Below are 26859 nucleotides of genomic sequence, written 5' to 3'. Positions count from 1 at the left end.
ATTACCTAGAAGGCAAAGGCACTTACCTTAGATCCTTGCATAAGAGATGCTGATCCTCAAGGTGTGGCAGGCAATATGCTCCCTGTCATGGACCTGTAGGAAAAGAAAGAACAGAGCAACTAACTCTGGCTTTCCACAAAGGGGTAGCAAAGTGTTAAAAGTAAAGCAAGGTCTGCCTTGCCGCCTTTTAACTGCTAAAAAGCCACCACTTACTCAAGAGATTGACGTGGACACAGCTAGATCCCAATCCTTACTTGCAGGGAAAAGTACCCATAAAAGGTTTATGGATTAAATTCTTCAGACACTAACTTCGCACAACCTCCATTAACAGAGGCAAAGAGAATGACTGGGGGTTATGGGTAAGGCAGTTAGTCATTGGGGGTGTTTTTATGTTATCTATTAAGGAAGGTTATCGTTTTTTAAAAGTCGTATTTAATACTTATTTTTTGTTTCTTTTCTTTTTTTAAAAACAGGCTTTAGGAAATAGGAGTGAGGCCCTTAAGATGAGGTGTTCAGTTAGAGGGTGTCAGCCGCTTTGGAATCAGTCCGGGATGCAACCCAACTGCTAGCGTGAATAGAAAGCACACGCTAGCACACTGAGAAATATCCAGGACGTGACCCACTCAGGAAACAGATGAGAAAGATTACAAAAAATAATAGTTGCTCAGGATGCAGGGAAACCACAAAGGAAAAAACGTCCCTTTAAGCAGGTCAAAGAATATAAAGGAAATGCTCTTATTTGCAGCTTAGAAAAAAGGTCCTCATTAGCAGGCTTGTAACAAAGTTCCCTTTTGCAGCTTTAAAAAATTAAATGTCCCTTTAAGCAGGCTTATAACAAAACAGAAAGTCAAAGTTCTCCTTTGCAGCTTGTAAAAGAAAATGTCCCTTTAAGCAGGTTTATAACAAAACAGAAAGTCAAAGTTCTCCTTTGCAGCTTGTAAAAGAAAATGTCCCTTTAAGCAGGTTTATAACAAAACAGAAAGTCAAAGTTCTCCTTTGCAGTTTGTAAAAGAAAATGTCCCTTTAAGCAGGTTTTATTAATCAAAGAAAAGATTGTGGAATAAGGCATAAGGCTTGGTCAGGCAGGCAGAAGTCGGCATCCAAACATAAGCAAAAAGGGTTAAGGCATAAGGCTTGGTCAGACAGGCAGAAGTCGGTATCCAAATATCAGCAAAAGGGTTAAGGCAAAAGGCTTGGTCAAACAGGCAGAAGTCGGTATCCAAATATCAGCAAAAGGGTTAAGGCAAAAGGCTTGGTCAAACAGGCAGAAGTCGGTATCCAAATAACAGCAAAAGGGTTAAAGGATTACTTTCTGTTATAATTTTTAAGCTAAACAACTAACATATTAAAGTTAATAAACATTAATTAAAACCTACTGACCTATATTTTCTCCAAAACAAAGTTTCATAACGTTCTAAAAGTTATTTCTTTTATTCGCTGATGATGTCACGTTATCCTGCCTACTATTTTCAGCACTGCATGTTCAAAATACTTAAACCAATAAGTTTGTGTTTAAAGCGCCATTTTGAAACCTAGGTATTGTAAACGGATTGGTACAGAGCAAAGGATACCCACGGAGTGGGTTTGGAAAACATTTAAATTTGCAGACAAGATTTCTGATATACGGTAGAGATATGTTAATGAAATGCTATTGATAAAAAGCATATTTGGGGTAGTTAGTTAGTAACAGGCATAGAAAATATTTACTTACAGTGGCCCTTTAAGGCAACAGGCTTGGTCAAACAGGCAGAAGTCGGTATCCAAATAACAGCAAAAGGGTTAAGGCAACAGGCTTGGTCAGGCAGGCAGAAGTCGGTATCAAGAAAACAGATTTTGACAAGGTACTCACAAACTCCAAGGGGAACAAACAAACGGGCCCCGATTCAGATCTCCCGCCGTGGTTTAAAGGCAGGAGCGGCAACGTCATCAGAGGGGTGTGTCGAGAAAGCGTCACGTTGCTAAGCAACGTGACGTCAGTCACACAGAGAAGATCCGGGAGCCGCGGCGACGCGGCAATGAACGGTACGGAATCATGACAGCACCCCCTCCTCAAGGACCCCTCCGGGGGACAGGACCAGGCCTATCAGGATGAGTCTTGTGGAAGGTCTTGATCAAAGTAGGAGCATTTACTTGATGAGCCGGTTCCCAAGAACGTTCCGTGACTGGATAACCTTTCCAATGAATGAGATAATACAATTTCTTGCCACGCAACTTGGAATCTAGAATATGGCTGATCTCAAACTCAGGGTGTCCATGCACAAATAACGGTGGAGGTTTAGAAAAAGGCTTAGAATACCTGTTAGTCATCACAGGTTTTAAAAGAGAAACATGGAATACCGGATGGACTTTGAGAGTCTTGGGTAAAGCCACCCGATAAGCAGTGGAACACACCTGACCCAGTATTCGGAAAGGACCCATGTATCGTGGTCCCAATTTGTTAGAAGGTTGTTACAGGCGAAGAAATCGAGAGGAAATCCAAACTTTATCACCAGGGCGATATTTGGGAGCTTTCTTCCGTCGAAGGTCTGAAAAGAACTTGTAACGTCTAGAAGTTACAGAAAGAATTCGATGTATTTTCTGCCAATGTCGAGTTAATCTTCGGGCTGTAAGATCAGAAGCAGGATTCACTGTGGAGGAAGTACGCAAAGGGAATGTTCTGGGATGATATCCGTAAGCTGCATGAAAAGGAGAAGTCTGAAGGGAGGAATTGTACCGGGCATTATGAGCCAATTCAGCCAAAGGAAGGTAAGAAGTCCAGTTAGAGTGATAATGATCCACATAATGTCTAAGATATGTTTCAAGACACTGGTTTACTCTTTCAGTCTGGCCATTCGATTGTGGGTGGTGAGAAGTAGAGAGAGATATAGTAGTTCCAAAATGTTTACAAAGTGACCTCCAAAATCGAGAAACAAACTGTACCCCTCTATCTGAAACAATATCTAGAGGAAATCCATGGATTCTTACAATATGTGAAATAAAAAGTTCAGAGAGTCTTTTGGCAGATGGTAATCCTGGTAATGGTACAAAATGGGCAGTCTTAGTGAACCTGTCGACCACCACCCAGATAGTATTGTTTCCAGCAGACAAGGGAAGGTCGGTAATGAAGTCCATGGATACATGAGTCCAAGGCTGGTGAGGTATAGGCAATGGTTGGAGCAATCCTGAAGGAAGTGGGCGTGGAGTTTTGTTCATGGCACATTGTGTGCATACTGAGACGTAATCCTTCACATCTTGAGAGAGAGTAGGCCACCAGACATGTTGTTTGAGGTTTCGAGTGGTAATACTGATGCCAGGATGTCCAGAAAGGGGACTATCATGAGCCCAAAATAAAATCTTGGAACGAAGGCGTTCAGGAACAAAGAGTAAACCATCGGGAGGTTTACAGGACAAAGGAAGATTCTCTTGAGCAGACTGTAATTCTTGTAACCAGGAAGTTGTTAACTGGGCTATGACTTCATGAGGTTGGAGAATGGTACCAGACTCAGGAACTGGGGTATCTTGAAATTGTCTGGAAAGGGCGTCTGCTTTAATATTTTTTGAACCAGGTATGTAAGACAAATTATAGTGAAACCGGGAGAAGAATAATGACCAGCGTGCTTGCCTGGAATTCAATCGTTTGGCTGTTTGGAGATACAGAAGGTTCTTATGATCAGTGAGTATAGTAAATGGCAAAGAAGTACCTTCCAGCCAATGTCTCCATTCATCCAATGCCATTTTGATGGCAAGCAACTCTTTATTCCCTACGTCATAGTTAAATTCAGAAGGATTGAATTTTTTAGAGAAGAAAGCAACAGGATGAATCTTTCCAGTCTCTGGTATTCGTTGAGACAGAACAGCTCCAGCAGCAACAGAGGAAGCATCAACTTCCAGGATAAATTGAAACTCAGGATTTGGATGACGGAGAATAGGTGCTGAGGAAAAAGCTTCTTTGAGAGACTCAAAAGCTTCTATAGCCTCAGGAGGCCATTTTTTACAGTTTTGTCCTTTTCTAGTGAGAGAAGTAAGAGGAGAAGTAATAGTAGCAAAATTCTTGATGAACTTCCTGTAGTAGTTGGCGAAGCCTAGAAAACGTTGTAAAGCCTTCAAAGAATCAGGTCTAGGCCAATCCAAAATGGCAGAAAGTTTAGTAGGGTCCATTTCAAATCCAGATGCCGATATTACATAACCCAGAAAGGGTATGGATTTTTGATGGAAAGAACATTTCTCCAGTTTAGCAAACAGATGGAATTCTCTCAAACGTTGAAGTACTTTCTTGACGTGGTGCACATGATCTTGGTGGTTCTGAGAAAAAATTAAGATGTCGTCAAGGTATATGATGACAAAGATATTCAAAAAATCACGAAAGATCTCGTTTACAAAATGTTGAAAAACCGCCGGAGCATTGCATAGCCCGAAGGGCATGACCAAATATTCATAATGCCCAAATCGAGTGTTAAAGGCAGTCTTCCACTCATCTCCTTTGCGTATACGGATCAGATTGTATGCACCACGTAGGTCGAGTTTGGTGAATATGGTGGCTCCCTGAAGATAAGTAAAAAGTTCAGGAATAAGGGGTAGAGGATAACTGTTCTTGATGGTAATCTGATTTAATCCTCGATAATCAATACAGGGTCTTAATCCGCCATCCTTTTTTCCTACAAAAAAGAAACCAGCCCCTACAGGGGAAGAGGAGGGTCGAATAAATCCTCTAGCCAGATTGTCTTTAATATATTCTTCCAAAGCCATGTTTTCTGGTTTAGAAAGTGGATATGTCTTGCCTCGAGGATAGACAGCCCCGGGAAGGAGATCAATGGGACAATCAAAAGGGCGGTGAGGAGGAAGACGTTCAGCTTCTTTTTTGGAGAAAACATCCACAAAGTCATGATAAGGCATAGGTAAGGAGTCCGGAGTTTCAACTGTGAGAGCAATAGTGAGTGGTAACTTGGTAATCTTTTGAAGACATTTAGTCTGGCATGTAGATCCCCAGGAAGTGAGTTCACCGAAAGTCCAAGAAAAAATGGGATTGTGAATTTGGAGCCAGGGTAATCCCAAGATAATGGGAAATTGCGGAGTGGGGATGACATCAAAACAAATTGTCTCGGAATGAAGTATTCCTACGGTGAGGAGTAAGGGTTGAGTAGAAAACTGAATATATCCAGAACCCAAAGGATCTCCACTGACCGTAGAGACTGAAATGGAATACTCCTTCTTTAGTAAGGGTATAGAGTGAGTAGAGACGAATGTAGAGTCAATGAACACTCCTCCAGCACCAGAATCAATTAGAGCTTGGGTATAAATCTTCTTATGTCCAATCAGAAGGGTTACTGGAACAAAGAGCTTCTTGTACAGGGAATGGCAACTGTTTTGGCTTAACTCAGTTCCCTGGACTAGAGTTAAGCCCTGGCTTTTACTGGCCTAGTAGGACAATCCCTTAATAAATGCCCTTTAAGGCCACAGTACAGACATAAGCCAAGAGTCCGTCTTCTCAAGCGTTCAGTCTCAGTTAATTTTATACTTCCCACTTCCATGGGTTCAGCCTGATCAGTAGTAGGAGAGACTGGAGTGACTGGATTAGAAAAACGAGGAGCCAAACGAAAAGGAGTTCGAGTTGAAGACCTCTGTGTTCTATCCTTTTCTTGTTGGCGTTCACGAAACCTGGCGTCGAGACTGATACAGAGATTTATTAAGGCTTCTAAGGACTCTGGAAGTTCACGATACACCAATTCATCCTTGAGACGCTCAGAAAGTCCTTTACGGAAAGCGGCTCTGAGTGCTCCCTGATTCCAAGTGGTTTCAGAGGCAAGGGTGCGGAACTCAATAGCGTATTGAGAGACTGGTTGATTACCTTGACGTAAATCCAGGAGAGTGGCTTCAGCAGCGGATGACCTTCCAGGTTTATCGAATACATTTGAGAACATAGATAGAAATGTATCAACATCCAAAAGTATAGGATCATTCTTTTCTAGCAAAGGTGATACCCAAGCCAAGGCTTTTCCTTTCATTAAGGAAATAAGAAATGTGATTCTAGAAGAGGGAGTAGCAAAAAGAGTAGGGCTATTTCGGAAATGAAGACGGCATTGATTCAGAAAGCCTCTACAATCTTCAGGATTCCCATCATATTTATCCGGAAGAGGTATCCTGGGACTTAGTTGTACCTGAGACTGATTGTTAGGAATCGAAGGAGGTAATGCCTCAATAGGATTAGGATTGGGATTAGGATTGGGAGGTGCGGTAGCAACCAAATTTTGTAATAGAGCAGTTATTTGATCAAGTTTAGTGTCCAGAGACTGCAAGTGAGTGGCATGAGATCCCAAAAGCTGTCCCTGGTGAGCCACGGCCATGGATAATTCAGTGGGGTCCATTTTTATGGCCCGTTTGTAATGTCAGCCGCTTTGGAATCAGTCCGGGATGCAACCCAACTGCTAGCGTGAATAGAAAGCACACGCTAGCACACTGAGAAATATCCAGGACGTGACCCACTCAGGAAACAGATGAGAAAGATTACAAAAAATAATAGTTGCTCAGGATGCAGGGAAACCACAAAGGAAAAAACGTCCCTTTAAGCAGGTCAAAGAATATAAAGGAAATGCTCTTATTTGCAGCTTAGAAAAAAGGTCCTCATTAGCAGGCTTGTAACAAAGTTCCCTTTTGCAGCTTTGAAAAAGTAAATGTCCCTTTAAGCAGGCTTATAACAAAACAGAAAGTCAAAGTTCTCATTTGCAGCTTGTAAAAGAAAATGTCCCTTTAAGCAGGTTTATAACAAAACAGAAAGTCAAAGTTCTCCTTTGCAGCTTGTAAAAGAAAATGTCCCTTTAAGCAGGTTTATAACAAAACAGAAAGTCAAAGTTCTCCTTTGCAGTTTGTAAAAGAAAATGTCCCTTTAAGCAGGTTTTATTAATCAAAGAAAAGATTGTGGAATAAGGCAAAAGCAATGTCAGGCAGGCAGAAGTCGGCATCCAAACATAAGCAAAAAGGGTTAAGGCATAAGGCTTGGTCAGACAGGCAGAAGTCGGTATCCAAATATCAGCAAAAGGGTTAAGGCAAAAGGCTTGGTCAAACAGGCAGAAGTCGGTATCCAAATATCAGCAAAAGGGTTAAGGCAAAAGGCTTGGTCAAACAGGCAGAAGTCGGTATCCAAATAACAGCAAAAGGGTTAAGGCAACAGGCTTGGTCAAACAGGCAGAAGTCGGTATCCAAATAACAGCAAAAGGGTTAAGGCAACAGGCTTGGTCAGGCAGGCAGAAGTCGGTATCAAGAAAACAGATTTTGACAAGGTACTCACAAACTCCAAGGGGAACAAACAAACGGGCCCCGATTCAGATCTCCCGCCGTGGTTTAAAGGCAGGAGCGGCAACGTCATCAGAGGGGTGTGTCGAGAAAGCGTCACGTTGCTAAGCAACGTGACGTCAGTCACACAGAGAAGATCCGGGAGCCGCGGCGACACGGCAATGAACGGTACGGAATCATGACAGAGGGTTGTTTAAGCTGGGGTGAAGCTTTATCTGAGGGGAGTCTTTTTTAGGGGCATCTTATGGGTCCTATGGCTTAAGGAGTTATCAGTAGTGCGGGTCTTAGCAGTTAGAGGGTTAATACTAATGGGGTCTTGGAAACTAAATACTAATGGGGTCTTGGAAACTAAAGGGTTAATACCAATGATGGGTCCTATTGGCAAGGCAGTACTTTCAGTTAAGAGATTATTAGAGGTTAGTGTCTTGGCAGTCAATAATGTAGTGGTTTCTAGCAGTTAGGGGGTAGAGTTATGAACAAATGAGTGACTTTATCAATGGTTAAAGGCAGGGCTGTGGGTGTGCTTTTAACTTTTTTATTTTGTTTCTACTTTTATATTTGTTTGTTTTATATACCATATAACCTGACATTAACTTCTTTATTATCTATTACCTACTTTAAATTAACTTTTTTAAAAGGGACCGTTATGAAATATGTACTGAAATTACCACAGTGTGTCCTTGCAAGACAGAAGAATAAATTAGATGCAACGATTCATTTGAAGGGAAAAGCACATTAAATACACTGAACAGTGATATAAAGTGTGTGTCAACTTCATTGCGACCCCCACCAGCTTTGCCCATTGCAGCAATGAAACCAAGGTCACAGAGGAACTTGCAATTTAGCTCCTTTCCACGATCATACATGCCGCCTTTCTCAAGTAACAGCTTCAACAGGGTGATAGGCTGTTGTGTGCCATATTCAACAACAAAAGGGATCTAGAAGGAGGATTAACCCCATAAGTGCTGCTGTCCTTCATTACCTAGAAGGCAAATGCACTTACCTTAGATCCTTGCATAAGAGATGCTGATCTTCAAGGTGTGGCAGGCACTACACTCCCTGTCATGCACCTGTAGGAAAAGAAAGAACAGAGTAACTAACTCTGGCTTTCCACAAAGGGGTAGCAAAGTGTTAAAAGTAAAGCAAGGACTGCCTCACCGCATTTAAATGCTAAAAGCCACCACTACTCTTAAGAGATTGACGTGGACACAGCTAGACCCCTATTCTTACTTGCAGGGGAAAGTACCCATAAAAGGATTAAATTCTTCAGACACTAACTTCGCACAACCTCCATTGACAGAGGCAAAGAGAATGACTGGGGGTTATGGGTAAGGCAGTTACACTTAACAGCTTTGCTGGGGTGCTCTTTGCCTCCTCCTGCTGGCCAGGAGTTGAATATCCCACTAGGATTTGGAATGATGTTGTGGACTCTCCATGTCCTAGGAAAGAAAGTATATTAATATAGCAGTGTTGGTGATACAAAACTGGGGAATGGTAAATAAGAGGATTATCTATCTTTTTAAACAATAAGATTTATGGTGTTGACTGTCCCTTTAAATAAATAACATGGACAAACTTCACAAAACAAAATAGAGCTCAATTCACTATTTTATGGGCTCCTGCAGTTTAGGTCTCATATAATTTCTCATAAAAAATATCTCTACATGGGAAATCAATAGTTACAAAATCATTTTACCTTTCTGGAGTTGTAAGAACCAACCCATTATAAACCCTAGAAAGATCCCGGAGGTTAAATATATAATGGAACTTTGAAGGTGTAGGAGGCAAATCCTGGACAATTCGTTTGTAAAGTTCCAAGGTACAGAATGTCAGCTTGTTACAGATGGTCTGTATATCCTCATGAAAGAGCTGCAAAGTGAACAGACAGTACTATTAAATAATTCAGAGGTCTAAAATGTATTCCATTATCGAGTTCCTGAGACTTTAGCACTATGATTAACCACCTGCGTATTGAACATTCAAAAGCCTCTTACTATTATAAAGGATAGCTGAAATCAGTTGCAAATATTTTTTTCATTTCCCTGCTGCTTTGAATCAGCACAAGATCAACACAAACCTTGTCTTTTTTAGTTATTTCATTGTAATGAATTGGAAATGTTTTTTTTTTTTTAGTAAGACGCACCACGAATCGGACTGATAAGCTGTCTTGATATTAGCACTCCTATGGCCCACCAACCCCTATATAATGAAGAGGTCACAGAGGAGGAGATAGACTATGGTATTGGATCTTTGGATGTTGAACCTTTTGTTGAATATTTGCAGGATGACGCCAACCATTGATTAGTCATTGGGGGTGTTTTTATTGTATCTATTGGGGAAGGCTATCGTTTTTAAAAGTTGTATTTAATACTTATTTTTTGTTTTTCTTTTTTTAAAAACAGGCTTTAGGAAATAGGAGTGAGGCCCTTAAGATGAGGTGTTCAGTTAGAGGGTTGTTTAAGCTGGGGTGAAGCTTTATCTGAGGGGAGTCTTTTTTAGGGGCATCTTATGGGTCCTATGGCTTAAGGAGTTATCAGCAGTGGGGGTCTTAGCAGTTAGAGGGTTAATACTAATGGGGTCTTGGAAACTAAAGGGTTAATACCAATGAGGGGTCCTATTGGCAAATCAGTACTTTCAGTTAAGAGATTATTAGAGGTTGGTGTCTTTGCAGTCAATAATGTAGTGGTTTCTAGCAGTTAGGGGGTAGAATTATGAACAAAAGAGTGACTTCATCAATGGTTAAAGGCAGGGCTGTGGGTGTGCTTTTATTTTTTTTTATTTTGTTTCTACTTTTATGTTTGTTTGTTTTATATACCATATAACCTGACATTACCTTCTTTCTTATCTATTACCTACTTTAAATTAACTTTTTTTAAAGGGACAGTTATGAAATATGTACTGAAATTACCACAGTGTGTCCTTGCAAGACAGAAGAATAAATTAGATGCAACGATTCATTTGAAGGGAAAAGCACATTAAATACACTGAACAGTGATATAAAGCGTGTGTCAACTTCATTGCGACCACCGCCAGCTTTGCCCATTGCAGCGATGAAACCAAGGTCACGGAGGAACTTGCAATTTAGCTCCTTTCCACGATCATACATGCCGCCTTTCTCAAGTAACAGCTTCAACAGGGCGATAGGCTGTTGTGTGCCATATTCATCCACCTGTAAATTAAATAGCAGTATATGCTTAGAATGTTATAATCAGCTTCCAAACAAACAAAATTAAAAAAAAAAATAATAAAATGCCATTAAACAAAGAATGTTATAGCACTTTGGTGCAGAATTACACAGCTACCATATGATTGCTAATAATCTTTGAAGAACCAGAGATCTCTAAAATAGTAAGAAACTACAATGAAGATACTATGTAATCTAACCTTTGGCATGTTCATATCATCCATAAACACTAGTAGCCGTTTTCCCATAGGTGGTCCATATGTATCCTTGGTCCGTTTCTCTACATTGGCTTCCAGATTTCTTTGGATGTCCATAGATGTAGTTCGAGAGGAGAAGTTTATGGTCAGCAGCATCTACAGAGATACAAACATTGATAGCTTGTTCTATATATATATATATATATATATATATATATATATATATATATATATATATATATATATATGTGTGTGTGTGTGTGTGTGTGTGTCTGTGTGTTTGTGTTCAAATGCTTTTTTCAGAAGAGTGTAAAGCATGTGCTCTGCTTTGTAGGGCCATTTGTTCTATCTATAATTATTATAATTTATATGCATGGTACAGCCAAATTTTGTAGATCTGGATACATGAGTAGGGATAAATAATGAGACTTGTTCTGGGTAAAAAAATAAATACACATTCCTAAAACAAACAGACTAAACAATAGGAGAAATATAATAAATAATTCTAAGCAAGCTACCTATGTTTCAATGAAAGTACATTGGTATTAATTTTGTAACAGACATTGCATACATTAAATGTCCTAATATGTCATTTATTCTGTTGATCAAATTGAAAAAGAAATATAAACATCTTTTCTGTAAATTCTAATTTGAAAACACTCAGCTGTTTAAAAAAGTCAGCTGTTTATGAAGATTACCATTTTGTAAAAGAACTATAAATATATTTAAGATGCAACATCATAAATCAAATTTGTTTCTATAGCCCAAAACATTAATATATATATAGGTAGACAGCACGTGTGTGTTTGTGATTTACAAATTCAGTTATTGTTGATAAATGTACCTCTTTAGCTGAGATAGAAAGCATAAAACAGGAGAATGGAAGTACTACATACTGTGCTGTCACTATTGAGGTTTCTAATGAAGTTCAGTGTAGTTGCAGTTTTTGATGTGCCAGATTCTCCAACCAGGACAACTGGTCGTTTAATTTTCACCATCTTCTCCAAGAGCCAAGTAGTACGTGTGGTGTCCACAGTAGGAACTAACATAAAGAGGAAAAGCAAGTACCCAAAGAGACATAAATGTTAATTGCAATGGTCTCCCACACCTATACAACACTGTTAACCATGAATAGATTTATATTAGACTTTTGTAGCCATCTAGATTAGTTAAGCCTTCAGCATTGCAGATATGATATAACCAAAAAGAGTAGATGAAAATAAATTAAAAAATTATGGGAAACAGGCTTTGCAACAAAATAAACAATCAATGATATTGGCTATCAATTTGTTAAAAACAATATAAAAAGAAAAAATAACAAAAACATTGCTGATGTCATAATAAACATTAACATTCATATGTTTTAGGCCTTTGAAGAATAAAAAATTAAGAGCAATACCCCAGCTGTCCTTAAAAGTATAATATCAAAAGAAATCCATAAAACAGGCTTCTGTTTTTATACTACAGAAGCCTGTTTTATGGATTTACTACTGTTCATGTAATTAGCTAAATCAACAAATATTTTTTTTCAACCCAATTTTTCAATCTTTTAGTGCTGTATGTCTAGCACAGCTATTGGAGAATAAGTGGAAACGTCATTTCGTGAAATAAAAAAAAAGCTTTGCAGTTGGCAGTCGGAGGGGGGGATATTGAAGTAGAAAGAAAATAAAAAAAGTATGTTTAATTGCATGTTTAATTAAAATTCATGAATGAACGTCCATTTATATCAACCCTTATATACAGGCTAGCGTTTTTAAAACACTACATTTTACCATCACTTTAAGGAAGGTATTGTCATGAAAAAAGAAAGCGTTTCTCTTCCCTGCTAAACCTAATGTGGCATTCTATTACCACCTACCTAAAATCCATAAAAATGCTATGGAACCCTATGGATGCCCTATTATAGTGGGAATTGGCAGTCTGACAACACTTCTGCTTATGTAGATAATGTTTTACAAAAAATATGTGGTCCACTAAGGTTCTTACATTAAAGACTCCACACACATATTATCTAAAATAGATAAACTTATTATTGAGGCGGGGCATTACTGGATCACATGTACACTCATTATATTCTAACATACAACATCAAGCTGGATTATCAGCTGTAAATGATTTCTTTAGATCTTATCTGCATTACAAAAACGATTTCTAATATAGTTGATATCTTATCTTGGAACACAGCTATTTTTTGTTCCGGAATCAATTTTACATTCAAGTCAAAGGTACAGCCATGGGCACGAGGTATGCACCTAGATTTGCCAACGTAGATATCGTCAAATTCAAACAATTATACAACTATAATTTAAGTTATAGAGGCAGCCTGTTGCTCTTGGTACATAGATGACCTGCTCATTACTGTATATGGAAGGGTGACCCAGTATCTGCTAATTCTTTTGTGGAACATTTCAATTTGAACACTATGGGGTTTAACTCTTTCCAGTAACACTGACCAACATTTCATTTCATTTTTGTACTTTGTATTATCTTTTACAGATCATGGTCCTATTAGATCTACTACTCGTTGCTGTAGAATGTAATAGCTATTTAGATTATAATAGTAACAATTATTGAAAAAGAAGAAAAATTTACCTTAAAGGGATATGAAATCTAATTTCTTTCATGAGTCAGATAGAGCATGAAATTTTAAGCAACTTTCTAATTTACTCCTTTTATCAAATTTTCTTCGTTCTCTTGGTATGCTTTGTTGAATGAGCAGCAATGCACTACTGGTTGCTGACTGAACACATGGGTGAGCCAATGACAGTATATATATCAGCAAACCAATCAGCAGCTAGAACCTAGGTTTTTTGCTGTTCCTGAGCTTTCCCAGATAAACCTTTCAGCAAAGGATAACAAGAAAATGAAGAAAATTAAATAATTGAAGTAAATTGGAAAGTTGTTTAAAATTGTGTTCTCTTTCGAATCATGAAAGAAACGTTTTGCATTTCATGTCCCTTTAAGGCCAATTTGATGGATTAGGAGAAACTGTACTGTAGTATTATAGAGGATTTTGAAATACAGAGTTGTACTCTTAGAGAACGATTTCTTGAGAAAAACTATACACCAGAAATTATAAAAAAGGTTATTTACAATCAAAAAATTATGATTGAAAGTCTTATTTTGGAAAAACAATCTAATATAGAATCACCAGAACTTCTTAATAATAAAAGTTTGTTCATTACCAAATATAATAGTCATTTTAATAAAATCATAACAATATTGAATTGACTTTGGGGAATTCTTAAGTGAGACTCAAATTGAAAGATCTTATTAGTGATAGCCCCAAGTGTGCAATTAAATTAGCCCCTACCCATAAGAACAAATTATCACCTAGCAAATTATTTATTACATAAGTTTGTGGGATAAGCACAAGACCATCTTATTAAGCTTCTACTTTATAGGAAATTTGAACAGACCTGCAGGAGCTATGGTTCTAATCTGCCATCTATTATGTTTCTATAAGTACAAATGTCTGTTAATATTTTATATTTATAAGTACAGCAAGGACACTGCCTCCTTAGTTACAAATGTTCACAGACACAAAACTTTTTAATTTCTATGCATGACTTGCAATATATGAGATCCAAATGTTTTGTGCTGCTTATTTCTGTTCTATCTTGTTTATAAAGTAGTAAAGGAGATTTATTTTACACTAAAATGTAAGCAAAATATATAAGGCAAATGCAAACGTAAACATGGTGACTTTTTATTTATATATTGATATCGACTACCTAGGCCTCCATTACATATGCAGCGTCACCCGCAAAATCCTCCGGTGCCAGATTTTACGCGATTTTGGTATTACATATACGGCGTAGCATACAAGTTACGTGTGTATATTTCACCCGTCGCTCGCAATTATTACTCCCATAGGCTAACATGGGCCCGCGTCGTAAATCGGTATGCAATATCCAGCGCAAGAACTTACGTGGCGAAAATGGAGAAATCTTAGTCCATTTTTACCTCGCCATAAAAGGCAGCCGTAGCAGGCCTTGCGCTGAGTATGGGAGCACCGTAACTCCCGAAAATGAATGCAAAAAATATACACCTAACACATGCGCAATGTCTATCTACCTGTCAACCGCAATCCCCCACCGCAATAACTAATAAAGTCTATTAACCCCTAAACCGCCATAGCGCACAACGCAATAAACCTAATCAAGTATTAACCCCTAAACCGCCATAGCCCACAACGCAATAAACCTAATCAAGTATTAACCCCTAAACCTCCATAGCCCACAACGCAATAAACCTAATCAAGTTTTAACCCCTAAACCGCCATAGCCCACAACGCAATAAACCTAATCAAGTATTAACCCCTAAACCGCCATAGCCCACAACGCAATAAACCTAATCAAGTATTAACCCCTAAACCGCCATAGCCCACAACGCAATAAACCTAACCCCTAACCTAACCCCCCCCTAACTAAACTAAAATTAGCTAATTCACAAAATACTAAAGTTACCATTAAATATAAAAAAATTACACTACTTCTAAAATACAAATAAACTAAGTATAAATTAAAGGGCCAGTCTAATCCAAATTCAGGAGTAGACTGTCCCTTTAAGCAAGAATTACAGAAAATAAAAAAATCTAAGATTACAGAAAACAAAAAATTAAATTACAAAAGTTTAAATAAATTACACCTAATCCCTATGAAAATAAAAAAGCCCCCCCCCCGAATAAAAACACCCCCTAATCTAATCAACTACCAGTAGCCCTTAAAGGGTCAGTAAACCTAAAAAATAATGTTATATAATTCTGTACATAGTGCAGAATTATATAAAATTATATTAGTGCAAGTTTTTTTATTATAGAACATCTCCGGTATTTTTAATAAAAATAAGAGGGTTTTCCAGACCCGCCCTCTGTGCTCTACTGAGCGGGTCTGGTTTTTCTTCAGAGCGCATCGGGCCAGCTGTTTAGTCACAGCCCGGCCCGACCGTGCCATAACATTCAATGCAGCTCGCTCCTGCTCTGCATTGCCCCAAGATAATCAGCTCTTTTGCCACAAAAATACACACAGCCCCCCCTACCAGTAAACCGCCCCACCCACCAAACCCCCGCAAAAAAAATACTAACACTAAAAACGCTAAACTACCCATTGCCCTGAAAAGGGCATTTGTTGGGCATTGCCCTTAAAAGGGCATTCAGCTCTTTTGCTGCCCACCCTATCTAAATAAAATAAATCCCCCCAAAAACCCCTTAAAAAACCCTAAGTCTAACCCCCAAGTGGTCCTCACCTGTCCTGAAGTTCAGCGGAGAAGGTCCTGTTCCAGGCGGTGAAGTCTTCTTCCAAGCGGCGACCTCTTCTTTCTTCCAGGAACCAGCCGGCGCGGAGCGGAGGGCGGAGTTGAAGACCGGCGACGCTGGAACTGAAGACCGGCGACTCTGGAACTGAAGACTGGCGACCGCGAAGCCATGGAGCGTGGAGGATCCTCTTCATACGATCTCCGCCGTACACTGAATAGGAATTCAAGGTACGCGATTAAAAATGGCGTCCCTTCAATTCCTATTGGCTGATTTGAGCCTTCAAATTCAAATCAGCCAATCAGATGAGAGCTACTGAAATCCTATTGGCTGTTCAAATCAGCCAATAGGATTTCAGTAGCTCTTATCCTATTGGCTGATTTGAACAGCCAATAGGATTTCAGTAGCTCTCATCCGATTGGCTGATTTGAATTTGAAGGCTCAAATAAGCCAATAGGAATTCAAGGGACACCATTTTTAATCGCGTACCTTGAATTCCTATTCAGTGTATGGCGGAGATCGTATGAAGAGGATCCTCCACGCTCCATGGCTCCGCGGTCGCCGGTCTTCAGTTCCAGAGTCGCCGGTCTTCAACTCCGCCCTCCGCTCCGCGCCGGCTGGTTCCTGGAAGAAAGAAGAGGTCACCGATTGGAAGAAGACTTCACGGCCTGTAACAGGACCTTCTCCGCTGAACTTCAGGACAGGTGAGGACCACTTGGGGGTTAGACTTAGGGTTTTTTAAGGGTTTTTTGGGGGGATTTATTTTATTTAGATAGGGTGGGCAGCAAAAGAGCTGAATGCCCTTTTAAGGGCAATGCCCAACAAATGCCCTTTTCAGGGCAATGGGTAGTTTAGCGTTTTTAGTGTTAGTATTTTTTTGGGGGGGGGTTTACTGGTAGGGGGGGGCTGTGTGTATTTTTGTGGGAAAAGAGCTGATTATCTTGGGGCAATGCCCTGCAAAAAGTCCTTTTAAGGGCTACTGGTAGTTGATTAGATTAGGGGGTGTTTTTATTTGGGGGGGGGGGCTTTTTTATTTTTCATAGGGATTAGGTGTAATTTATTTAAACTTTTGTAATTTTATTTTTTTATTTTCTGTAATCTTAGATTTTTTTATTTTCTGTAATTCTTGCTTAAAGGGACAGTCTACTCCTGAATTTGGATTAGACTGCCACTTTAATTTATACTTAGTATATTTGTATTTTAAAAGTAGTGTAAATATTTTTATATTTAATAGTAACTTTAGTATTTTGTAAATTAGGTAATTTTATTTTATTTAGGGGGGGTTAGGTTGGGGGGGTTAGGTTAGGGGGGTTAGGTTAGGGGGGGTTAGGTTTATTGCGTTGTGGGCTATGGCGGTTTAGGGGTTAATACTTGATTAGGTTTATTGCGTTGTGGGTTAATGGCGGATTAGGGGTTAATAGTTTTAATAGGTAGTTTGCGATGTTGGGGTTGGCGGATTTAGGGGTTAATAATTTAGTTATTGCTTGCGGTGTGGGTTTGATGGCGGATATAGGGGTTAATAGTTTAAATAGGCATATTGCGTTGTGGGGGGTTGTCGGTCTAGGGGTTAATACATTTAATATTAGTAATGAGAGGGGGGGATTGCGGATATAGGGGTTTTACGTGTCTGGCTTATTTTTGGGAGTCGTGTTAGACTTTTACGGAAGATTTGTTATTTTATTTACTTTTCTTAGGTGCCCGCAGTTTCTAAAGTGCCGTAAGTCACTAGCGACTCCAGAAATTTTTATTTACGCTCATTTCTGGACATCGCTAGTTTATCAGACTTATGGCACTTTATGAACTGCCGGCGGGATTTATGTAATACCCCGATAGGCGAGGTGAAATTACGGACGGCGCAGGTTCCCACGCTTGCGCCGAAACCTGCGCCGTATATTTGATCACGCCCCCTGTGTTTTTCATTGCCCGACTACCCATTAATTTCATTCACATGTGCAATTACAACTTTCATTTTTGAGCAACCAATCTTTTATATATGTATTGTACCTATAAGTAATTAAAGGGACACTAAAGTCAAAGTTAAACATTCATGATTTCGATAGAGAATGCAATTTTAAAACAGAAATTCCAATTTACTTCCTTTATCAAGATGTGCACAATCTTTTTATTTGCATACTTTGAGGAACTAGCTCCAGCATGTGCAAGTGTTCAATGTACCTATATGCATTTTGTGATTGGCTGATTACTGTCACATGATACAGGGGGCAGGGAAATTTAAATAACTTTGAAATTTGCTAGAAACAAATGTACTATTTATTTGAAATTACGACCAACGACTCAATTTATCAAGCAGAAGTTGCTGCTTTAGAGACCCATCATTTCAGGCTCGCCTGAAACAGAAATTAAGAAGCAGCGGTCATAAGACCACAGCTCCTTAAAGGGACAGTATACTATAAAATAGTTTTTCCCTTAATGTGTTTCCAATTACTTTTTTTTACCAGCTGCAGGGTATAAAATGCATAAGATTTGCTTTTTAAGGTGTATTTGTGTACACAAATTAGCCGATTTTGTGCTTTGAAGCCACAAACTAATAAAATGGGTTGAGCTTGTAGGTATAATCAGATCTCATTACTTTATCACATTGTGTACATATACATGCTTCTTTATCTTATATCTGTCCGTAAACCAATCACCTATACTTGGAGAGAACAATGGAAAATTAACATTGTATTACCTTATCTCTTCTATACCCCACTGGGAGTGTAATTTCTTCTGCTGCCTGTGTTTACACAGCTTAGCCTTAAAGTGATGGTAAATTCGTATGTATTGCAAAACATATTCTAGATGCTCTTACTTTAACTAGCAGATCGATGCGCTTATATTTAAAAAATAAACTTTTTTTACTTTGTTATTCCGTTTTTATTAGGGTAACCATACAGTCTAATAATCTGCCTCCCTCTATATTTTTCACAGGGGCAGCTGTGATTGACATCGGTTTTAGCCAATCATCAGCTCACCATGCGCCCCATGTGAAATCGGACCTGCACGCTCCCGTGCTCTCAACTCACTCATTGCTATGGACTGCGCATGCGCAATTCTTACGCTAATTGCGCATCTCTAAATGATAATACTAATAATAATAATAATAATGAGTATTATCATTTAGAGATGCGCAATTAGCGTAAGAATTGCGCATGCGCAGTCCATAGCAATGAGTGAGTTGAGAGCACGGGAGCGTGCAGGTCCGATTTCACATGGGGCGCATGGTGAGCTGATGATTGGCTAAAACCGATGTCAATCACAGCTGCCCCTGTGAAAAATATAGAGAGAGGCAGATTATTAGACTGTACGGTTACCCTAATAAAAACGGAATAACAAAGTAAAAAAAGTTTATTTTTTAAATATAAGCGCATCGATCTGCTAGTTAAAGTAAGAGCATCTAGAATATGTTTTGCAATACATATGAATTTACCATCACTTTAAGGCCAAAAACTTTCAGGATAGGTGGGGATACCACAGGCTAAATCAACTATTTCAAATGCCAATATAAGGGTAATGGAAATACTTGTAAACAATTTAATACACTCCAGCAGATAAAATGGATCATTGGGAACAAATTAAAGGGGAGAACATTTTTTAGTAAACTGTCCCTTTAAAGGGACACAACACCCAAATTTTTTCTTTCACAATTCAGATAAAGCATGCAATTTTAAGCAACTTTCTAATGTATTCCTAGTATAAATGTTTCTTCATTCTCTTGCTATCTTTATTTGAAAAGCAGGAATGTAAGCATAGGAGCCGGCCCATTTTTGGTTCAGCACCTAACTAGCGCTTGCTGATTGGTGGCTACATTTAGCACTCATGAACTAGCACTGTCTAGCTGCGAAACACTGTCAAAATGCACTGAGATAAGAGGCAGCCTTCAAGGGCTTAGAAATTAGCATATGAGCCCATCTAAATTTAGCTTTCAACAAAGAATACCAAGAGAACAAAGCAAATTTGATGACAAAAGTAAATTGGAAAGTTGTTTAAAATTGCATGCCCTAACTGAATCATGAAAGTTTAATTTTGACTAGACTGTCCCTTTAAGTATGACACTCCAGCCTCTCTGGGAGAAAGTTGAACAAGCATAACTTTTCAGATGTATTTTCTAGCAAAAAGCAGGCAAAATAAATAATGCATCATAAATATAAATAATGAATTGTTTTATTTTCCTGTTTTGTTTTATTTTACAGGGAGATCAAATGTTGAGTTTAACATCCCTTTAAAACACCAGCAAAATAAGCAGTATCTAATAATGGGGTACATATTTAAATAATAAGATTAGCAAATTATAGCATTACCAAGTATGTCAACAAATTTTTCTTCAGGTTTATGGATGTATTTTGGAACCAGTTTGCTCCAGGGTACCCACTTTTTCCTTTCTCCATCAAAATGAAAGTCATAAATGGTGGGCAATTGACCTGTCAAAATACATATTACCTTAATTAGTACTTAAATACTCTTCAAATCAATTTTTAAATCACTTAGGTATATTTACAATTAAACCAACCTGGAAGCTCTCTAGGTCCAGCTAAGACCTGCTCATCACAGACGGTTGTCATTGATGCTAAGCGTTTAATGTACTCATCAAACTTGACCCTTCCTGCTTCCAGCAATGTAGAACCAAGGGAACAGTATAACGCTTCTATAAAGTAGCACTCCAAAATGTCAGGTTCATCAATTTCTTTCTCTAATAAGGCATCCAACATCATGGACAACTGTGTCACCTGTAAAAATTGATTGAAATAATAATCAGCTTACTTTAAAATTGATCAGGATCCAGCAAAAATATGTAAATCTCTTTTCTGGAACCAGCCAAACAGAATCATTTAAATGGATCTCATATACATTCACTAAATATCTTTTGCTCTTTAATTTCCCCCTGTTTCCATATAAGACCATAACCAGAGCATCATTTTAGGCTGTGACATCAGTATGGTGTTAATAGCCTACCATGTTTAGATCTGTTTGAGGAACAATCGTTTTTAATTTCTCGCCTTGTTTTCCATCCGTGATTCCTTCTACGATCATTTCAATACATTGAGGGACATATTTATCAAATAAACGGTTTAATTCAGCTTGCTCTTGCTTAAATAAAAAGTAAACAAATGAAATAAATGGTGTATTAGCAATCATTAATTCAATAAGTTTATAGAAAAATATTTTTTTTACCGCCCATCATACATAAAAAATTTAAAATAATTATAACAAGGTACTGATTAGTAAATGCACAGTAGCACATATATTTAATTGATTTACCTTGTTCTGTCTATTGTTGACCCATTTCTGCCAATACGGATCATATCTCAGGTTTTTAGGGTCTACAAAGACCATACCACAGCGGGAAACAGTGGCAGGTGACGCATACTGTAAATCACCAACCTAAAAAAAAACAATAAAATACTGTCAAAATGAACATAAGCACCTGTGTATGCATATTAATAAATGAATGATTGTAAGTTAAAATTGATAACAATAAGGGGTCAACCTCAGGATGAACATTTCTTCACCTCAAATAATAATGCACAATGTGGTTGCAGTCTAATGCGCTCTCCATTTGCCAAAGTCAACAATTTGTTGTCATCCATCACTGAATTCATATTTTCCACCCACAAGGCATCCACGTCCCCATCAAACAAAATGTATCTAAATAAAAGATGGATTTGCTAATGTTAGAGCATTTAATTTATTGATTGCCAAAGACATGCGCTACAGATTGTATTGCAAAAACTTACAAAACTAGTAGTTAAACACATTGCACATTATTAAAATATAAATTAGAATAAAACATTACAATATACAAATCAATCATTAATCTGAATTTTAGTATCTTAAATGACTGGTTCTTTTCTTTAAATAATGCACTGCATTGTACAGAAAAGCAACTATATGTTCCACAATTAATTATACATTTAATATTTTCATACTTTTTCATTGTGTGATTCCATATTATGCATAAATAAACTCTATATACCTTTTTATTACCTACTCCTGATCAACTGATGTAACAAGTAGCGTGTTTACACCTAGACAAACTAGGCCCTGTCTTAGGGTGGAAAAATTGAGGAGGCACCAAACAGTCACCAGATAGTATTTTCATTGTAAATATAATCAATTCTCTCCTTGTACAGTTTTCTATAATTCTGCTCTGTTCATCTGAGATTGTAGATATTAAAAGGGCTATGCAACAATAAATGAGTTGAAGGATGGTTGAGGGCAAAAAAAAAGTTAGTAATAAAGCAGGAAAAAAAGCATAAAAAAACTAAACCCCCTGGATGCAACTCTGTAATACACTAATTATTCTCTAAAGGGCTAAATAGGGGCAGAACTTGAGATTTTATAGTCTAAGTAGACAGACACCACTTTTTTGTTTAAAGAAAAGGCATGAGGGTTGTCTAAGTAACATCTGCCCTTGGTTCCAAAAGTTGAAGTTGGGCCCTCTTTAAAGCATATCTTCTGGAATCCTGTAGATATGATTGGTGAATTACATTCATGATCTATCAGCATTTACAGATTTTCTACCTTCTCTCTTTTTTATCAGTAGGCCTGTTTATTTCCCTGAAGATGTTTGAGAGAACTCCATCTGTCCAGTCTCTGGTTGTAGGATCAAGAATACCATACAATTCAATCACACTCATGGCTTTAGGATTCAGAGTATATAACTTGGTAACAAGCCCGAGCCTGGGGGAAAATACAAACATCAATAAGTAAGCAAGAAGATATATATTGAAATTAAATATATCCAACTATCAAAGATCTTTATTTGTGATTACATACATGCACATTATAACATTTTTTTTTAATTATACATCCATCTTTATGATATTTATGGTTGACATGCATTTTAAACAAAACAAATTGACTGTGTGATTGAAAGACATGATGTATGATATATTAAACATAGAAATATTTATGCAGATCTAGCTTTATATGTTAAATATAGATTTATATTTTGCCCTTTGAAGCAAACAGCTTGTAGTTACTACTTATGTATACCACTGTATTTTCTACAGACAGTACTTACTTGGTCTGTGATAAACATAAAGTGTTAATAACAACTGATTTCCCTCCTCCTGTGGGTCCAACCACCATTGTCGTATGACGTGTAAGCATTGTTTCATACATCTGAATTACTTTATCCACCTGCAAAAAAATATGGCATCTTTGCAGAAAGTAAAAATATACACATCAACTGCAGAAAAATCTTCTCAGATTTCCAAAGGAGGGTAGAAGAAAAAAGAAAATAAATATTTAAACCGACTGGAGGAATGGAATCTTTGATTTTACTGTCAATCATCAATAATAAACGTTATGTTTCACTTTTCATAAAATAATTTTTATTGTGTAATTATCTTCCTTTTTGATTTTCAAGCTTTCTATGACTTACAAACTACTATTGCAAGACCTGGCAGAACCTCACCCATTACATGTAATATTAAGGAATGCAGAACGGCGATATCACCACACATACAAAATCCTCACTAAGCTTTATATCACACTCAAGCCAGATTAAAAGTGGTGCACTTTTGCTCACGCACAAACACCGCTGGAAGTAAACTTTTAAAGAACGCGGGTTAGGACATGTATTACAAGTTTAAAGTAAATTGATTGTGCGCAAGCGAAACCCGACAAGCACTAACTTCAGGACTCCAAATATCACAACCACATTCGTCCCATAGACTTTGATGGAGTGCTCTTTAAGGAAAAACCCTAACACAATGCTCATGCGCTAACTCAACACCACATTAGACCTACAGTTCTAAAGTCGAAGTAAGTTATTAATATTTAACATTCCAATGTTCTTTGTAATTTAAAAACCAAAAAAACATTTTATATATATATATATATATATATATACATACATACATACATACAGTCATGGCCAAAAATATTGGCACCCCTGCATTTCTGTCAGATAATGCACCACTTCGCCCAAAAAATTGTTTCAATTACAAATGTTTAGGCATTCTCATGTTTATTTATTTTGTTTGTATTGGTACGACACAAAAAAGTGGAGAAAAAAAGCCAAATCTGACAGATTCCACGCAAAACTCCAAAAATGAACTGGATAAAGTTATTGGCACCTTTTCAAAATTGTAAGACATAATTGCATTCCAGGTTTGTGATGCTCCTGTAATTTGTAACTTCACCTGTATTAATTAACAGGTGCTGACAATATAGATATCACACCAGCATCAAGTTGAAATGGTGAAAAATGTACATAACCTTTCTGTTGTGTGTCTCTGTGTGCCACATTGAACATGGAGAAGAGAAAGAGCAGCAAAAATTGTCTGAGGATTTGAGAACAAAAATTGTGGAAAAGCATGGACAATCTCAAGGTTACAAGTCCATCTCCAGAGATCTTAATGTTCCTGTGTCCACTGTGTGCAACATTGTCAAGAAGTTTACAGGGCACTGTAGCTAATTTTCCTGGACGTGGACGAAAGAGAAAAATTGATCAAAGACCGCAACAAAGGATTGTTTGAATGGTGGATAAAGAACCTTGATCAACTTCCAGACAAATTCAAGCTGACCTTCAGGCACAGAGTACAAATTTGTCAGCTCACAATATACGTATCCATCTGAATGAAAAGGGACGCTATGGTAGGAGGCCCAGTAGGACCCCACTGCTGACACAGAAACATAAAAAAAGCCAGACTGGAGTTTGCCAAAACTTACCTGAGGAAGCCAAAATCTTTTTGGGAGAATGTGCTGTGAACAGACTAATCAAAATTACAGCTTTTTGGTAAAGCCCATCATTCTACTGTTTTCAGAAAAAGAAATGAAGCTTTAAAGAAAAGCATACAGTCCCTACAGTCAAACATGGTGGAGGTTTACTGTTGTTTTTGGGGTTGCTTTGCTGCTTCAGGCACTGGATGTCTTGAATGTGTGCATGGCATTATGAAATCTGAAGACTGCCAAAGAATTCTGTGGTGCAATGTAGGACCCAGTGTCAGAAAGTTGGGCCTCCGTTCATGGGTCTTACAGCAGGACAATGACCAAAGCACACGTCAAAAAGTACCCAGAAATGGTTAAAGACAAAGTGCTGGAGAGTACTGAACTGGCCAGCGATGAGTCCAGATCTCAATCCCATAGAGAACCCGTGGAGAGATCTCAAAACAGCAGTTGGGAAAAGGAACCCTTCCATTCTGAGAGACCTGGATCAGTTGGCGAAAGAACAGTGGTTCAAAATTCCAGTAGAGAGGTGTAAGAAACTCATTGATGGCTACAGGAAGCGACTGATTTCATTTATTTTTTCCAAGGGCTGTGCTACTAAATATTAAACTGAGGGTGCAAATAATTTTGTCCAGTCCCTTTTTGCGTGGAATGTGTCAGATTTGGCTTTTTTTTCTCCACTTTTTTGTGTCATATCAATACAAACAAAAGAAATAAACAAGAGAATGCCTAAACATTTGTAATTGCAACTATTTTCTGGGCGAAGTGGTGCATTATCTGCAGGGGTGACCATATTTTTGGCCATGACTGTGTATATATAAATATATATATTTTTTAAATATATACATGTATATCTACACTTGTATATCTATATGAATAAATATAAATATATATTTAAAAAATTAAATATAACATTTTATTCTATTTCGGGTTTTGGGCACATGCATGTGCGATAAACCTGACAGGATACTGACATTAGGGTGCATAATGTATTTATTTATATAAAATATTCAAAAATATTATTTATAAAAATAACTATTATAGAGGTTTTTAAAACTTCTAATAAATCATTATAATATTTAAGAATATTTTATAATAATTAAAAAAAAAATATATATATATATATATATATATATATACACACATACACACACACAAACACATTATAGGCCTTGCCATTCAAACATCTTGCCATCTACCATACTACCTTTTAAAAAAATTTATTAATATTTATATGAATAATTTTTAGTGTATATATGAGTGTTACACTTTATTTTAATGTTATTATGTTGTGTTTGATGCAATTGTTTTCTTTTTTTACTCTTACACTTTACGTAAGGTTTTCACTCATGCAAACCCAACGTGGTCTTATTTATTTTGCTCTTGAGCAAATGTGTTTACTTTCAATACGCGCCCAAATTAGCGCAGGCGTGATTTTAGTTATTGCGACCCACGATAACAATATCAACTTTGGCCCATAGTCTACAACATTTTGAAAACCACCTAAGACAAATGCTGAGTGGACATTGGAGAAACTAACCTTAACACACATTTTGGGGTCTCTTGACCCAATATAACTGAATAGGTATTTGGCCAAAATATTAGCTTTAAAACTAATATATTTATACTGTGCCTACAGAAATTCTTCGTAAAGTATGCTTAAGTTTCTGATAGATACTTATAAACAGCATTAAAAAAAAAAAGTAAATTTATGCTTACCTTATAAATTAATTTCTTCTACGATATGACGAGTCCACGGATTTCATCCTTACTTGTCGGATATTAACCTCCTGCTAACAGGAAGTGGCAAAGAGCACCACAGCAGAGCTGTATATATAGCCCCTCCCTTCCCTCCACCTCCAGTCATTCGACCGAAGTTAGGAAGAGAAAGGAAAATCCAAAGGTGCAGAGGTGACTGAAGTTTATAAAAAAGAAAATATAATCTAAATCTGTCTTAAAAATTTCATCCTTACTTGTGGGATACAATACCAAAGCTACAGGACACGAATGAAAGGGAGGGACAAGACAGGAACCTAAACGGAAGGCACCACTGCTTGAAGCAAAAGTATCAAATTTGTAAAATTTGGAAAAAGTGTGAAGAGACGACCAAGTCACAGCCTTGCAAATCTGTTCAACAGAAGCATTGTTTTTAAATGCCCATGAGGAAGCCACAGCCCTAGTAGAATGAGCCGTAATTCTTTCAGGAGGCTGCTGTCCAGCAGTCTCATACGCCAGACGGATGATACTCTTCAGCCAAAAAGAAAGAGAGGTAGCCGTAGCTT

At 37.7% G+C, this 26859-nt stretch overlaps 1 protein-coding gene across 1 annotated transcript in view; it reads right to left on the bottom strand.

The window, feature by feature from the left end:
• DNAH10 (dynein axonemal heavy chain 10) overlaps window positions 1–26859 on the bottom strand; it is a 540282-nt gene that overhangs the window by 211429 nt on the left and 301994 nt on the right. The window contains exons 38-48 of the mRNA XM_053699776.1: window positions 22926–23044; window positions 22424–22582; window positions 21412–21547; window positions 21161–21283; window positions 20855–20989; window positions 20412–20628; window positions 20203–20322; window positions 11544–11689; window positions 10651–10803; window positions 10175–10435; window positions 8963–9135 (exon numbers count right to left, since the gene is read on the bottom strand). Coding sequence (XP_053555751.1) covers window positions 8963–9135; window positions 10175–10435; window positions 10651–10803; window positions 11544–11689; window positions 20203–20322; window positions 20412–20628; window positions 20855–20989; window positions 21161–21283; window positions 21412–21547; window positions 22424–22582; window positions 22926–23044 — 1742 coding nt within the window. The remainder of the gene's footprint in view (window positions 1–8962; window positions 9136–10174; window positions 10436–10650; window positions 10804–11543; window positions 11690–20202; window positions 20323–20411; window positions 20629–20854; window positions 20990–21160; window positions 21284–21411; window positions 21548–22423; window positions 22583–22925; window positions 23045–26859) is intronic.

This window comes from Bombina bombina, chromosome 2, assembly GCF_027579735.1.
Source record: "Bombina bombina isolate aBomBom1 chromosome 2, aBomBom1.pri, whole genome shotgun sequence".
Taxonomy (NCBI): Eukaryota; Metazoa; Chordata; class Amphibia; order Anura; family Bombinatoridae; genus Bombina; species Bombina bombina.
This window is presented reverse-complemented; position numbering and strand designations above follow the sequence as displayed.